The sequence below is a fragment of the Aotus nancymaae genome, unplaced genomic scaffold, assembly GCF_030222135.1.
Source record: "Aotus nancymaae isolate 86718 unplaced genomic scaffold, 86718_ANA_hifiasm-v0.15.2.pri h1tg000016l, whole genome shotgun sequence".
NCBI classification, from domain to species: domain Eukaryota; kingdom Metazoa; phylum Chordata; class Mammalia; order Primates; family Aotidae; genus Aotus; species Aotus nancymaae.
The window spans coordinates 28,249,837-28,264,817 of record NW_026988428.1 but is presented as its reverse complement, the minus strand read 5'-3'; the positions used below and the strand labels follow the sequence as shown (position 1 = coordinate 28,264,817).

The 14,981-nt window shown below is 33.2% G+C and overlaps 1 protein-coding gene across 1 annotated transcript in view; it reads left to right on the top strand.

Moving 5' to 3' along the window:
- TRHDE (thyrotropin releasing hormone degrading enzyme) overlaps positions 1–14,981 on the top strand; it is a 385,721-nt gene that overhangs the window by 291,022 nt on the left and 79,718 nt on the right. The window contains exons 11-12 of the mRNA XM_012441402.2: positions 1,062–1,195; positions 1,295–1,350. Coding sequence (XP_012296825.2) covers positions 1,062–1,195; positions 1,295–1,350 — 190 coding nt within the window. The remainder of the gene's footprint in view (positions 1–1,061; positions 1,196–1,294; positions 1,351–14,981) is intronic.

The following is a 14,981-nucleotide window of genomic DNA, read 5'->3' as shown; positions in this document are numbered from 1 at the left end:
TATTTCCTATTTTGGAGTCTGAATGTGTAAAAAGTTTGACATGAGTAAGAATTAGAGATGTATCCCTACTCACACCAGAGGCCTATGGTTTCTGTGATGCCTTTTATGGTTTTGAGTCATTGTAGAAATTAGAGTAGACCCTTGTGGTTTTGATATTTTTTCCTCCTAGCTATCAGACTGTGTGTGTGTGTGTGTGTGTGTGTGTGTGTGTGTGTGTGTACATTTAAAGTCAACTTTACTGTGTAAATTTTATAAAACATGAGTCCTGAAAATCAACAACAAAATTATTAGAATTGTGAACTGTGTTTCTGTGGAGTCAATAAAGACTAAATGTGCAGTGAATAGTATCCTCTCTCTGTACCATTTTTGAAGGAGTTAAATATGTAAGAAGTTATAATAGCATTTTTAGTTTTTACTGGGTTATATTAATTAAATTAGCTGGAGAGCATAAGCAAGTTACCATTTTCCAAAGTGATCCCAATAAGCAGAATTTATTATCTTTGTTTCTACTGTATGTGGAAATATTAAAATCTTGAACAAGGTTTATTTTACTAGCATTGATGATGTTGAAAAGTCTGTTATTAGTTCTCTCAATAAAGCACAAGAAAAAAGACAAGATACAACAGTGACTTTTAAGTAAATGAACTCTATTATTTTAATCTTTTTTTACTGAATAAAATTAGAATACGCGTCTAAAACCTCTTCTTTCAGTCTAGTCTCATATCCCCATACGATCTAATTAGAAGTCACCTGAATATAGCTGTAGATTTCTAGGTTACACTTACTTTGAGAAAGAAAATTATGTATATGTAATGAGGTTTTGTCAAGAATAAAAATGGTAATTATAGGAAAACAGTTAATTGAGATGATGGTGAGTAACCAGCTAAAGGTTTTTCTAGCAAATTCTAGATGCAAGTGATTAAAGAGTAGGTTTCAATTAGGTATTTAGAATGACATTCACTTTTAATTACTGGTATTGTTATATCTGGTGTTAAGAAAGCATACTTCATTCTATTTTAACTCTTAAAATTTTAAATCTATCCCAAAAATGTTGTTTTCAGAACACCACAGAATAACTTATTTGGACAAAGGAAGCTGGCTGCTGGGGAACATCAATCAAACTGGCTATTTTAGAGTCAACTATGACCTAAGGAACTGGAGATTATTAATTGATCAATTAATCAGGAATCATGAGGTACACTCCAGATTTGCTTATCAAATATCTTTTTTTGATATGTGAACATCTGCTATTTTAATCCTAAGTTATCCTATTGTTTTTTCTAATTGGTCTTAGGTTCTTTCTGTCAGTAACCGAGCAGGTTTGATCGACGATGCCTTCAGCCTAGCCAGGTAAGTTTTCTTGTGGATCTCCCCAATAAAAATTCGTACCTGCAAAACTTCCTCTATTAAGCTACATAGTATATATAAGTTTTTTATTTATGGCATTTAAAAAATCTATTTCTATCTTATGTTCTTTGGCTTTGGATATGAATTCTATCTAGTCTCCCAAACTTTCTGTCAATAATAGCTATAGAGTATTTCTAAATCAGGACAAGCTTGATCATTTTCTCCACAAGTCTATTTAACACTGAAGATTAATAATCTCTTCCCAACTTCATTAATGAACTCTATAAAATGACCATTGTGCCATATTTAAGTTTTAATAGAAAATGCCTTCAAGTAATGGCAATTTTTTCCCTGCTATTTACAAGTATATTTTTTAAATTTTTTTTGAATGTTATTCATTCTAAGAAGCTTATACTGCAAAACAGAAATAAATATTCCACTGGGTGAAACTTTTCTCGACAAAATATATGTCAATCTTATAAAAGACTGTTGTACTATAGTAGTATTTGTGTTAGTTTTGTAACTACATTTATAATATTAAAATCAGTTATTCCTTTGAATAGTCGTTAAATGAAATAATGTTGCTCATGAACTGAAGCTATTTTTGAGACTAAAAAGTAAAACAAACTCAATCCCTTTAATATTTTATACTGTTTCACATACATGTACAGTTTTAATTTTAATAATCAAATTATACAAGCTATCAATTAAGACATGAGTGACTCTCTTTACTTACCCGGTTATCATGATTTACCACATTGTCTTCTAAGATAATCATGGGAAACCGGTTAGTTATGACTGTGCTGATATTAACACATGACTTTTCGTAGTAATAGGCTTTGTTTCATACATGGAACCTGAAGCTGCTTTTACAGTTTATGTATTCAATCAAAATTCAATTCTCTTCCATATGTTAAAAAACATATTACACACTACAACATTCTAATCCATCAAAATAATGAGCTTACACATAGAAGGCTTGATAATTACTTTGATAGATGCAAAGCCAAAGTTTGGGATCTAATTACAGAGATTGGTTTTTGTAGAAACAAGTAGTATAAAGGAGAGAACACAAGTAATATAGAGGTTAAGAAAAAAATTTCAGTTGCTTTTCTATTTAAAAAAATACTCTGACTTTTGCCTTCTTTATTGCTACGAAAGAAACCAAGAAAAATGATTCTTATTTGGTGAGTGGTGCTGTATCAGTGCTTTATTCTGACCAGGCATGAACAACTTTAGGCACAAAGTTGCCTAATAATTAAACGACAAACCTAAGGACAATTTATCAGCTAGGAAATTGCTAATGAAATTGTACCAGTTGAATATATTTGTGTAGTAAGAACTGGGGCTCAGTTCTAGTAAAGATAAATGAAGGCTTTTTCATGCCATAGTGCTATCTTATTGGGCAAAAATTTAGAAATAACAGGCTATATGAAGGCCTGTTGAGATAGTCACGTGCGGAGATAATGATTAATATGTAGCTTTTGCTCTGCAGTAAAATCTGAAAACTTTGTAGAAAGTTTTATATACCACAGAAAGATTATTTTGGCACAGAAGTTTAGAGAGTCCAGAAAGCCAGAAAGATGGTATATTTAATGTGATGATGTACTGAGAGAGGAGCAGAAAAAGAGTGAGATGTTGAGTTCCACAAGGTAAGGTAGGAAACTCAAAGAAAGCTGTTATCATTGGCTAATAATTATTAAACACTTTTAAGAAGCCAAATGCTTTTCTATTTTATATATAATAATTTGTTTAATTTTCACAACTTTGTAAGATATGTAGACAGGTATTATTATTAATCCCAGTTTAAGTGCAAGGAAATGGAAGCTCAGAGAGGTCACATAGCTGATAATTGGCAAAGCTGCAACCTGGATGCAGGTAATCTATCTATAAAGCCTACGCCATTAACCAGAGCACTAAGCTGCTTCTTGGAAATAATCGTATTTATTTTAATAAAAGATCCAGATGATATAGAAGGACTAAGGGGTTTTGAAGCAGTTGTTCATGTGAATTGTATGGGTTTGAAATGATGATGAGAAAGCAAGTAAGTAGTAATAGCATAGCGACAGAGGCCAGATGGAAAATAAAAGAGAGGGATCTGGTTGGGCATGGTGGCTCACACTGGTAATTCTAGCACTTTGGGTGGCCAAGGCTGGCAGATCATGAAGTCAGGAGAGCAAGACCATCCTGGCTAACAGGTGAAACCCTGTCTCTACTAAAAATGCAAAAAAAAAAAAAAAAAAAAAAAAAAAAAATTAGCTGGGCATGGTGGCACACGCCTGTGGTCCCAGCAACTCAGGAGGCTGAGGCAGGAGAATGGCTTGAACCCAGAAGGCAGCGGTTGCAGTGAGCTGAGATCATGCCACTGCACTCCAGCCTGGCAACAGAGTGAGACCCTGTCAAAAAGAAAAACAAGGAGAGATCTATTGACTCATCTGCATTAAATGAAAATGATAGAAGTTATTTTTGGATGAAATATTTTATTTAATTTTGGTGGATAAATTTCTTTTTCAAAAATTAGATTCCTTTGTACTGAGACAGAACATTGCTTTCAATTCCAATTTTGGGAGCCTTAAAAGTTTGAAGTAGATAATTTCATGATCATTTATATAAATTCACCTGAAAAACATGAAAATCTCGTTGAATATGTACTTAGAATTTGTTTTATTGCTCATGAGGTAATTTTCCTATTATAGTAAGAGTAAATAAATATAACTTTAGATTCATTTAGGGAAATTCTCTGCACTTATTTGGAGTTGATTGTTCATATTTCATTGTAGTATGGTAAATATTCCATAATTTTGCTATTCAATCTATATTAACCTTCTCTCAGTCTCCTGAACACCTGGTGTACTCTGGCTTCTGTAAAAGGTTAGCAAATATTCATCAAATACCTATTACTGTTCTGATGCTTTTGTGAATGACTTCCTTCAGTCTTGTCAATGAACCAATGGGGTGGATGTGGTCACTGTTGCCATTTTACAGCTAAGCCATTGAGATTAAGAGAGGTTAAGTTGCTTAGCTAAGGCTGGACAGCTTTTGGGGCAGGGGTGAAGGTGGTAGTTCAACCCCAAACAGTGGCACAGTAGAGTCCATGACCTCAGGTAAGAGTGACTTTGCCCATTACATGAAATTTCTTGCTATCCTCATTCCTTTTGACTGTTGAGGGTATTATTATTTACTGAAAAAATGTATGATTTTACTCACCCTCCCTCAGTGAGGCCTTATGTGTCCTTCCCTGCAAAAGTAAGGTGATACTCTGTGGATCTGTGTCACCTTGTCACCTTGTTGCTCAACCACTTGCTTTTCTGGGTTCTTGATAGTTCTTTGATGATGTGGAGGAGAAGGCCTTGTGTCATCATATATTACTACTGTCTACTGTAATGTTTGCTACAGAATTGCACCGGTATATATTTGTTACATGAATTGGTAATTGATTATGAATTATTTAGACTATTAACTTCATGGCACTATTTGTTGTTGGATTAGGCAAACTTGCTCTAGTCATTCTTCATTTGGTTGTTTTTTAAATATATAAATTTGCCTGAATATGTTCTAATTGTAAAGGACTAAAACAAAACAAGAAATACAATGTGAAATCTTTTACTCCCTTCATTCCCACCATTTTATCCTCCTCACAGGTGAAATATTTGGCATGGATTTATCTAGCCATTTTTTCTTTATGCTTTATTATTGTTTCGATTTTTTTTTTAATTAACAGAAGTCTGTTCTCTGAATCACTGATAAAAATAAATCTGGGGATCTTTTCGTTGTTTCTAATTTGTCACTATTATAATCAAGACTGCAGTGAATGTCCGTGAAGAGTCTTTTGTTGTGTATGTGTATTTTTTTAAGATTTTCTTTTGTAAGTTGAATTTGGGGTTCAAAGAATATGACTTTTAAAAAAAGTATTAGAAATTGTATTCAGAAGGCTTTTCCAATTTAACCCTCCATCAACCGTGTGTGAGAGGGTCCAGTTTCCTCAAATCTCTCATTACAATGAACCGTATATATTTTAAAGATTTTGACAGTCTACTGGCAAAAGTGATTTTATAAGAGTTATTCATTACTGGTTAAAAGAAGTGGTGCATCCTTTCATATCGATTTGCTGTTCGTATGTTTTCTTTTGTGAATTATCACCCAATTAGAAACAAAAGATTAAAAACCTAATAGAAAATGAGCAAAGGTGTTTCCTACTATACTTTCCTATGTATTTTGGATGTTTTTGGATATTAATACTTTTTTGTAGCATAGACTTCGCAGTAGTTTTTACTCAACACTATGCCATTTTTTAAGAGGTTTTTAATATATATGTCAAGCCATTCCTTTTATAGCTTTCTGGTTGAGTCTCAGCTAGAAGGGTTTCCCTATCCAAAAAATTTGAAAATATTCTATTTTTCTTAAGAGGTTGTTTTTGTTTTATATCTGTATCTTCAACCCTTCCTTCGCTAATCAATTTTTATGTTTAGAATGAAGTAGAAGTCTAATTTTCTTTAACATTAATAAGTGCCAATTATTTTAATCCTACTTATTTAAAGGTTTACATTTCAGTAGATTTGAAATGATATATTTATCTTAATGCAAATGCCCATATTTTAGAGAATTTTTTATTTTGCTTAATTGCTTTCTTTGTTCTTTTTTGCACCACAATCATATTGTTTTAATAGGTTTAAATTTATCGTATGTTGCAGTTGGCCAAATTTTATCTTGTTCTTATGCAGAATCTTACATATTTCTTGCCAATATAAATTTTAGAGTCATTTTGACAAACTCTACTAAAAATTACACTACAGTTATGACTAAATATTCTTTGGATTTATAAATCAATTTGTACAGTATAAACATCTTTTCAAATTTGAGCTTTCCAATGACAATATTATTTGTCTTCTTCTATTCAATTCCCTAAGTTAAGCCCTATGGTTTTATGCACATGGGGTCTTATAATATTGTATTTCATCATTTTTGAAAAGGCATATGCTGCTTTACAATATGGCACTGTATCCACCCTTACACATTATAATTTTTAATGCTTGTGGATAAGGAATCAATAAATTGCCTTGCAAGTTTCATTGTATTATGGCTTGCACTTTAAAATTAGTGACTAAAATGCCTAAATATTTTTGTTGTTAAGTGTTCATATTTGTTTTTGCTTTTTTGTTTTTTGGAGACAGAGTTTTGCTCTTCTTGCTCAGGCTGGAGTGCAATGACAATCTTGGCTCACTGCAACCTCCGCCTCCCAGGTTCAAGTGATTCTTCTGCCTCAACCTCCTGAATAGCTGGGATTACAGGCACCCACCAGCACACCCAGCTAGTTTTGTGTTTTTAGTAGAGATGGGGTTTCACCATCTTTATCAGGCTAGTCTTGAACTCCTGACCTCAGGTGATCCACCCGCCTTAGCCTCCCGAAGTGCTGGGATTACAGGTGTGAGCCACTGCGCCTGATCTGTTTCTGGTTTTTTGTTTTAATAAAGCATTGTTATATTGGGGGATATGAAAGTGAACAAGACGTATTTCTTGTTTTCAGTGAACTCAAAATCTACCAGGGAAGATGCATGGTGCATAACTATATTCAGTGTATACATGCTATTAATGAAATGTTATGAAAGCCTTAAAGAGTAAATAATTAGTGTGGCCTAGGAAGATTATGGAAAACATCAAAATATCCTATAAGGAAATAACATCAGGAGAGTGAAAATGTACTATGGAAATACATTAAAGGTTTAAAAGTAGGAGAATGAGAGCAGAAAAAAGTCTAAATTAGAGGGTAAACTTATGGCAGAACTATTATAGCAGCAATGAATGCCTCATGGCACAATCTGGGTAAATCAGAGATTTGAGTTTTCTCAGGAGTGGAATTGGCAGCTAGATAAGGTAAATATTCTTACTTAATTTTTGAAATTATCAGTTTAGTATATGATAGAAATGGAATATTTAGAAGATTTACAATAGAAAGTATAATCACCAGGTTGGTTATTTAAAGCTTTTAACATGCTCTGAGTACAATTTTTTAAAGTTATAAATGTATATATCACTGGGTTGTGAATTCACATGGTATTTTATTTAAAAATATCCAAAATACTTGGGAAATTATTTGGAAAATTGTGTATACCCAATAGCAGTACAGGGATAAATCATGATGGTCATTATCATCATCATTATAATTATCATCATAGTCCTCCTTGCCCTGGGCAGTTACTATATTAATTTTTAAAATTTAGTCACCAGTTTCCTATAATATTCAATTTTGCAAAACACATGCAAATCTATTGTGTTTTAATATCATAGCATACTTTTCTAGAGTGCGTAACATATTTTAAAAATTATGTTGTAGACTATTCTGTTAAAAATCCAGTAACTTACAAATTTTCCCATCAAGAGGGCAAATTATTACAATTTAACTCACAAAGTTTGTTAAGAAATAAGATGCTAGTTACATTTTGTAAGTTATTAGTGTTTTATTAAAAAGCGTAAGGACATTAATTGTCTAGAGGTTATGTTTGTCTCTCGTAGAAGTCTTGTAGGCACTGGTGAGCAGTCGTCAGTAGTGAACAATCCATGTTTGATGAATATATAAGTTAAAAAATAATAAATACACTTTTGTTGACTTGTCTAACAGCTTATAAACTTGAGATGTATTAGAAACGTGGGAATTCAGCACAATAGCCACTGAAAATATAATGGCTAAAGAAGAAGAAAATTATGAGAACATTTCAAAAACTTAAATTACAGATTTTTCTTTTTCATTTCTGAGCCCGGTTTCGGAAATGGAAACAGCATTGTTAAAATAACCTTAACAACATTTGCACACTGTGGTCGTATCTGGCCTTTTTGGGACTTTTTCAGCACGGTTTTTGTTAGAAGTTCTTCTGTGCCTTCTGAATGGCTCTCTTGTACCTTGTTTAAGGTTTCTCTGGCAAAACATATGTTGATCATGTTTTCACTTATTGCAGAAAATAGTAGTATAATGTATCTGAAAAGCAAGTGCACCCTGCCCCTGGCTAGATGAGAAGGAGTTTTTCCTACTTTGATAGCTGGTTGTTTAAATGTGTAATATGCTGATCTTTCAAAAATGAAATTGAGAAGGAATGACCTATAAATCTTTTGTGAGAAATACTTTGGCAGACCGGACTTTTTGTTTTGATTTTCTCATTCTATAATGGAGACAACAGGACTACATCACTTCAGCTGAACACTGCTATGAAAAACCTGATTAAGGATCCTAGATCCTTCTAATATACTGACTAATGCTCTATAAATGTTGATATTAGAAAGGATGCTTAGTTTCAGAATTCTTTCTTTAATCCCTATCTTCTGCTTTTACAGTACTACACAAATCTCAGTATAAACATTTTTCTCTCAGTTGTGTTTTACAATGAAATTATGAGCATTAATAATAATAGAATGTTGATTCAAATGTATTGTTTGTTGCTGTCACTGGACAGCAATGGAGAGAAGGATGGTCGTTCAGCTGTTTGTATTAGATTCATTTTGGTGGGAGTGGTGTCTATATATGGTTATAGCTCTTAGTTATCTTTTGTTAAGCCACCAGCGTATGTTTGCAAAAGGATAAATATTAAATATTTATGAAGTCCTGAAAGTGGTAAAATTTATTGCAAACTAAGATTTATTGTTGACTATATGCTTCCACTCTTCTGCCATTGACCGAAAGTTATTAAAATTAGCTCGTTGTTATCCTCTCAGCCTTTCTAACTGGTGTAGTTTGTTCCATGATATGAGCAGTGACTCACAGTGAATCCTTCCAGGAGCTTCATGGTCATTCCCAAAAGATCACATTTCTCGCATCTCTGAGGCTGGGGATTCTAATTATCTATTTGTCATCATCAGTGAAGGCTCAGTCTTGAGACATGCAAAAAAAGTCACCTTGAAGCATTCCTGTTTTATACCTTTCCACATGCAATTATTTAAAAATTCATATCCAAAAGACCTCTGAATTATTCTTAGTTTATGAAACACTTTGCCACAGATAAATGTTAAAAATAGTCTGAAAATATTTTCAGGACATTTAACTGTAACAAGCTGGGAGTCTTCAGACTCATTTCTATTATAACCCAGTAAAAGCCTAGAGTATATTTCTGGATTTTCAAGCTACACTGTTCCTGCAGTCATATGCTGGTTTGCTCAAGGTTAGAGATTGAGTTAATACATTCCTTTGAGCTGTCTTTAGAAAGCTGTTGAGGGTGGAGTCACAGATGTTGTCCTTGGGATGAGGATTTATGAGGAGCTACTATACCAGGTACTTATGAGAAGTACAAATCTCCCGAGGCATTAAGGGCAGGCTTGTGGCTCTTAAGGATGGCAAACTTTCTTAGAGACTTTTAAATTGTGCTGCATTAAATCAAAAGCAAACTTGTAACCTTCCAGTACCAAATTTGTGTTTCATCTCTGTAAGAGAAAATGTTTTAATATTAATGCCTACTGTCTGAGAGCACTGAGTAGAAAGTAAAAGCAAAGTATTTTGACATTATTCTGTAGGTTTGATCCATTTTATTTTTTTCAATTGACATAATATTGTATGTATTTATTATATACAATATAATGTTTTGAAGCATATATATGTTGTGAAATGGTTCAGTATTGCTAATTATTATATGCATTATTTCATATCATTATTTTTATGGTGAGACACAACATCCACTCTCTTAGCATTTTTCAAGAATATAATATATTGTCATTAACTATAGTTATCATGCTATACAATAGATCTCTTGACATTTTTCCTTCAGTATAATTTTGAATCCTTTGGCCAATATCATCCCAACTCCTATTCCTCCAACAACCCTAGCTTCTAACAACCACCATACTAGTCTCTATTTCTATCAGATCATCTTTTTTAGATTCTACATGTAAGTGATATTAAGTGGTATTTGTCCTTTTGTGCCTGGCTTATTTTACTTAACATAATGTCCTCCAGGTTCGTCCATGTTGTCATAATGAGAAGATTTCCTTTTTTGGGCTAAATAGTGTTCTATTGTATATATGTACCACACTTTCTTTATCCATTCATCCATCGATAGGAACTTAGGTTAATTCCATGTTTGGCTATTGTAAATAATGCCGCAATAAACATGAAAGTGCAGATATCTCTTTGACAGCAACAGTACTTTAAAAATATCATATTGTCCCTATATTCTCCAAATAAGCATATATAGCCAAAGTAGAGCCTCTGTGTTGGGAAAACCTTATCCATTTATTACTATTTTTATCATATTCTGAGAGAAGCTCTGCCTCTGCCTGGTGCCTGCCATTTAACTGACTACTGTTATCTGCACATAACATGACCAGTCTATGCCATGGCTATTGGCAAACATTTGCTTGAAATTGCTTAGCTAGTATGGGACTGCAGCCTCTACATGTCATTTTATGTCTGTTTCTTCATATCATTTTTAATTTTATAAAAATTTATTTGTTAATCGTTTCTGTATTGTAGACATTCATTTCTGCGTTTCTCTTTCTTCTTTGTCTTACATTTTAAACACTAATCCAAGTCTGTATTATTTGATTTCCTTTCCTAATTGGTAAGAACATTGACCATCAAGTTACATAGAATTAGAATTCTTGCTCTATGAATTAACTAACTATAAATAAATGTTATTTAAATAAATGTCTTTTTGTTCTGTATCTTTTCTACCTTTGCAGCACATACTTATGGTCACTCTAGAGTAAACTGACATCATTATTATTTCCTGTATACTATCTTACAATCCACCATATTCATTGATCTTCTTCTAAACTGACCCCTTTCCTAGGCTGCCCCAAACTATCTGTAAACACACATCCTAATGCCAACTCTAAAAGGAAGTGGAATATGGATAAAGCATAACTGTTTGTGCTTCTGCTAAAGATGACAGAAACTACTTGCTTTTTGATTTGATGTGAGAAGTTTGTTAGGGACTCAGACAAAATGGGATACTGTCTTCTACCAGAAAAGAAAATGAGAGGTAGACCAAGTCTACAGAAAAATTAAACTGAATCCTTCTGGCATTTGACATGTCAATGTAAAAGCCTCATTTTTATAAAGATCTCTATCTACTCTGTTTCTCAAAAAGCTCAAAATAAAATCCTTTTATTTTTATTATAATAAAATAAACTGTAAAGAAATCTTTAAAATGAGTAATATATGAATACGGTACTAATACAGGCTTTATGTTCGGTTAATTACTTACTGCTTTAAGTTGTCTCATTATGTTTTCCCACCTGAGAACAAAGAGTCAGAGGAGCCTTCTGATAATCCTCTTTCTTACCAAACATGCTGATTGGCCAATGATAAAGTAAAGAGCTGCTCATATTTTTTATCCCAGAACTCATGAAGTCTATTTTGGGCTTCAACTTTAGGCAAGGTAGCAGTGCTATCATGATAAAGGAATTAGATTAAGATAATAGAAAATAAGTATTTTACATTATTTTCCACTAGTCATGAAATATTAAAGATTCCATTTTTAAGTATGAAGAGGTGATAATTTGGGGAAGAGGAAAGAAAGGAAATTTAGTTCCAAGATTTCGTGCAATGAAGGTGAGTGGTTAATTCAAAGTAACATACACTATTCTTATGTGGCAGATCTTAAAGCCTTAGGAGGTGGTTTGAAATATATAATATTCACCCTTAATTGCATGCAATTTGAGCTATTCTTTGTGGAATGCTTCAAATGTCCTTATGTGGAATGGAGTACCAGTGAAGAGGTCTTCACTATTTTGGATGTAAGAAAACATCAGATCAGGAAAACCTGACTTGTTGCAACTATGACAACGCTTACTTAATGTTAAAGATATAAGTACAGGCCAACACAGAAGCTAAGAGGTAGTGCTGGGCCCTGTGAACTCAGATCATATTTGAATCACAGATTAGATTCTTCCTTCCTAAACTAGGAATGGCCTGGAGTGTAGCTGATTCAGGCCTCTAAAGGGAGGTAGCAGAAGCTTCCTGTTGCTCAGCTGCTTCATCTAATTAGGGTGAGGATTAAACAGAAGTTCAATATAAACTCTCCAGGTCACCAGGTGGTAGTACTAACCAAAAGGGGGAAAAAAAAGAGTTTGCTATAAGGAAGAAAATATTATTAGTCTGGAAGTCTGTGTTTGACAAATTTGAGTAAGGCTAATAGGCCCTGAAGAGAATAATGATTGAGTATCAGAGAGTTTTATGTGGATGGTAACTTAAACACACTCTAAATTAGTGGACAGTTCTTGGGAATGCTGTCAAAAATGGCGAAATAGAACTATAGATGAAAATTAGTTGGTGTTGCACTCCCAGTGTGCAAATATAAAAAAGTTAATTGTGTAAGCCGAGGGCAGATCATGAATTTTATCCGTAACATGTTGAAGGAAATATCCTTCAACTTATCCTTTTTCAACTGTTGGTGAAACTAAAATTATTATAGAAAAATAGTTACTGTGCAGAGCAATTAAGTCCCTGGCCTCTCAGTTTACTATAGTTTTTAAATTTTCATCTTTGTAGAGTTTCTCAGGTTTCCTATTTTCCTTTTTTTTAAATGTTTTTAAATTTTATTGAATTTTAACATTGGTGGATTATCAGTTCTTTTTAAGTATGAAGAGTTGAGAAACCCTTATGAAAATTTTTGCTTCAATAGATGCAATATGTAGATTATTTCCATAAATTAGGTTCACAGTATGTACATTAATGAGTTTGCAGATGGATGATAGGTCAGTAGGTATATAGACAGATTACATGTATAGATAGATGTTAGACAGATGAATTATCTGAAAGTAGGTAGATCTAAAAGTAGATGGATAACAAAGACAGAGCCATGACACTTCATCTTATGATGAAATTACTATAGCCTCAGAAAGACATCTTTGCTATATTGTCATATGAAAAAATTATGTAGAATTTTAAAATTAAAGGATAATAGCTCATGTTTAGTAAAAATAAATTCAAATGATTTTCTTGGTGTAATAAAGATACTACAGAGAGAGAACTATTTTATACACATGAATTATATACTAAATTGTTATCACATGGAACATAAGGTTGCAAGTGTTGGATGCAGAAATTTTAAAATATTCATCTACCTACTTCAATATATGGCAAATCAAATGTAAGGTATAAATATGTTCTTAATTTGTTAGTCTGTTTTTAAAAATTTTAAATTTTAAAAACACCTAAAGGCTCATAGGAAAATCTTTCAATATTTAGTTACCAGGTGCATGTGCTATCATCATTCAATATCTATTTCTCAATCAATTTCTGAAGTGTATATCTGCAATATTAAATGAACTATATGTTCTCCTTATCCTGTACAGGTAAGCAATAAGCAAGCATCTTTCACAGACAGGCAAAATGAAAATCCTAAGAAGCATGAGAAGCACTTGACAATGCTTATAGTGGGTTGATCTTTCTCATTTTAAATTTTGATGCTTGTTAGTAAGAATGATTAGCAAATGGCAAATTCTGTAATACAAAGTTAGCGTTATCTTTCTGTGATTTAATAGCTTTGTACATTTGGAAATAAATGGGCATTTAAAATATATGTAGAAAGAGATAGAAAAAAAGATGATTCAAAGTGGTATATTATATTCACATGGGACAGTTCATTTATGTAGCAAGTATTTCATAAATACTGTTATGTACCATACCCTTTTATAGACACTAGAGTGAATAGCAGTAGTGAATGAAAGAGTGAATAGTGAATGAAATAGCCATTTTCCAGTTGATACTTGAGAAGTAGGTTGAAAGAAGTAAATAAGGGAACCATCTGAGTGGAGCATTCCAGACAGAGGAAAAGCAAGTGCAAAGGCCCTGAGGGAGCATGTGCTTGGCATGTTAAGGAAAACAGGTAGATGTGGCTCTAATGGGGTAAGTAAGGATCATCATAGTCTAAATGTGTTTAGGCAGGAAAAGGACATTGATCATGTAATAAACTATTGTGAGAATTTGTTATTTTATTCAGGGTGAAAGGGAAAGCCTTTGGGAAGGTTTTGAGCAGAAGAGTGAGATGACCAGACCTATGTTTTTAAAGGATCACTCATTCTGTCTGCTCTGTTAAGAATATACTATGAGGGAATGAGTGCGGAAGGAGTGAGCCTAGTAAGGAAGGCCATCATGACAAACTCCATTAGAGAGTTGTTGAAGATGATACTATGACTATACCTGGTATATTAGTACATTCTCACACAGCTATGAAGAAATGCCTATGACTGGGTATTTTTTAAAAAAAAGAGATTTAATTGACTCACAGTTCTGCATGGCTGGGTTGGTCTCAGGAAACTTATATCATGGAGGAGAGGGAAGCAAACATGTCCTTCTTCACAAGGCGGCATGAGAGTGGCAAGCAAAGGGGGAAAAGCCCCTTTTAAAACTATCAGATCTCCTGAGAACTCACTCACTATCATGAGAACAACACGAGGGTAACTACCCTCATTATTCAATTACCTCCCACCAGATCCCTCCCACATGTGGGGATCATGGGAACTACAATTCAAGATAAAATTTGGGTAAGGACACAGCAAAACAATGTCACTTGGTAAGGAGCAAGAGATGCCTAGAACACCTTGTTAGCCTCTAGAGTGACAGAGGTTCACATATCATGCAGATATTTTCTTTAAACATTAGTACCTAAGTTGTATGTAAAATATATTTTATTATGATTTATTTGTATTTC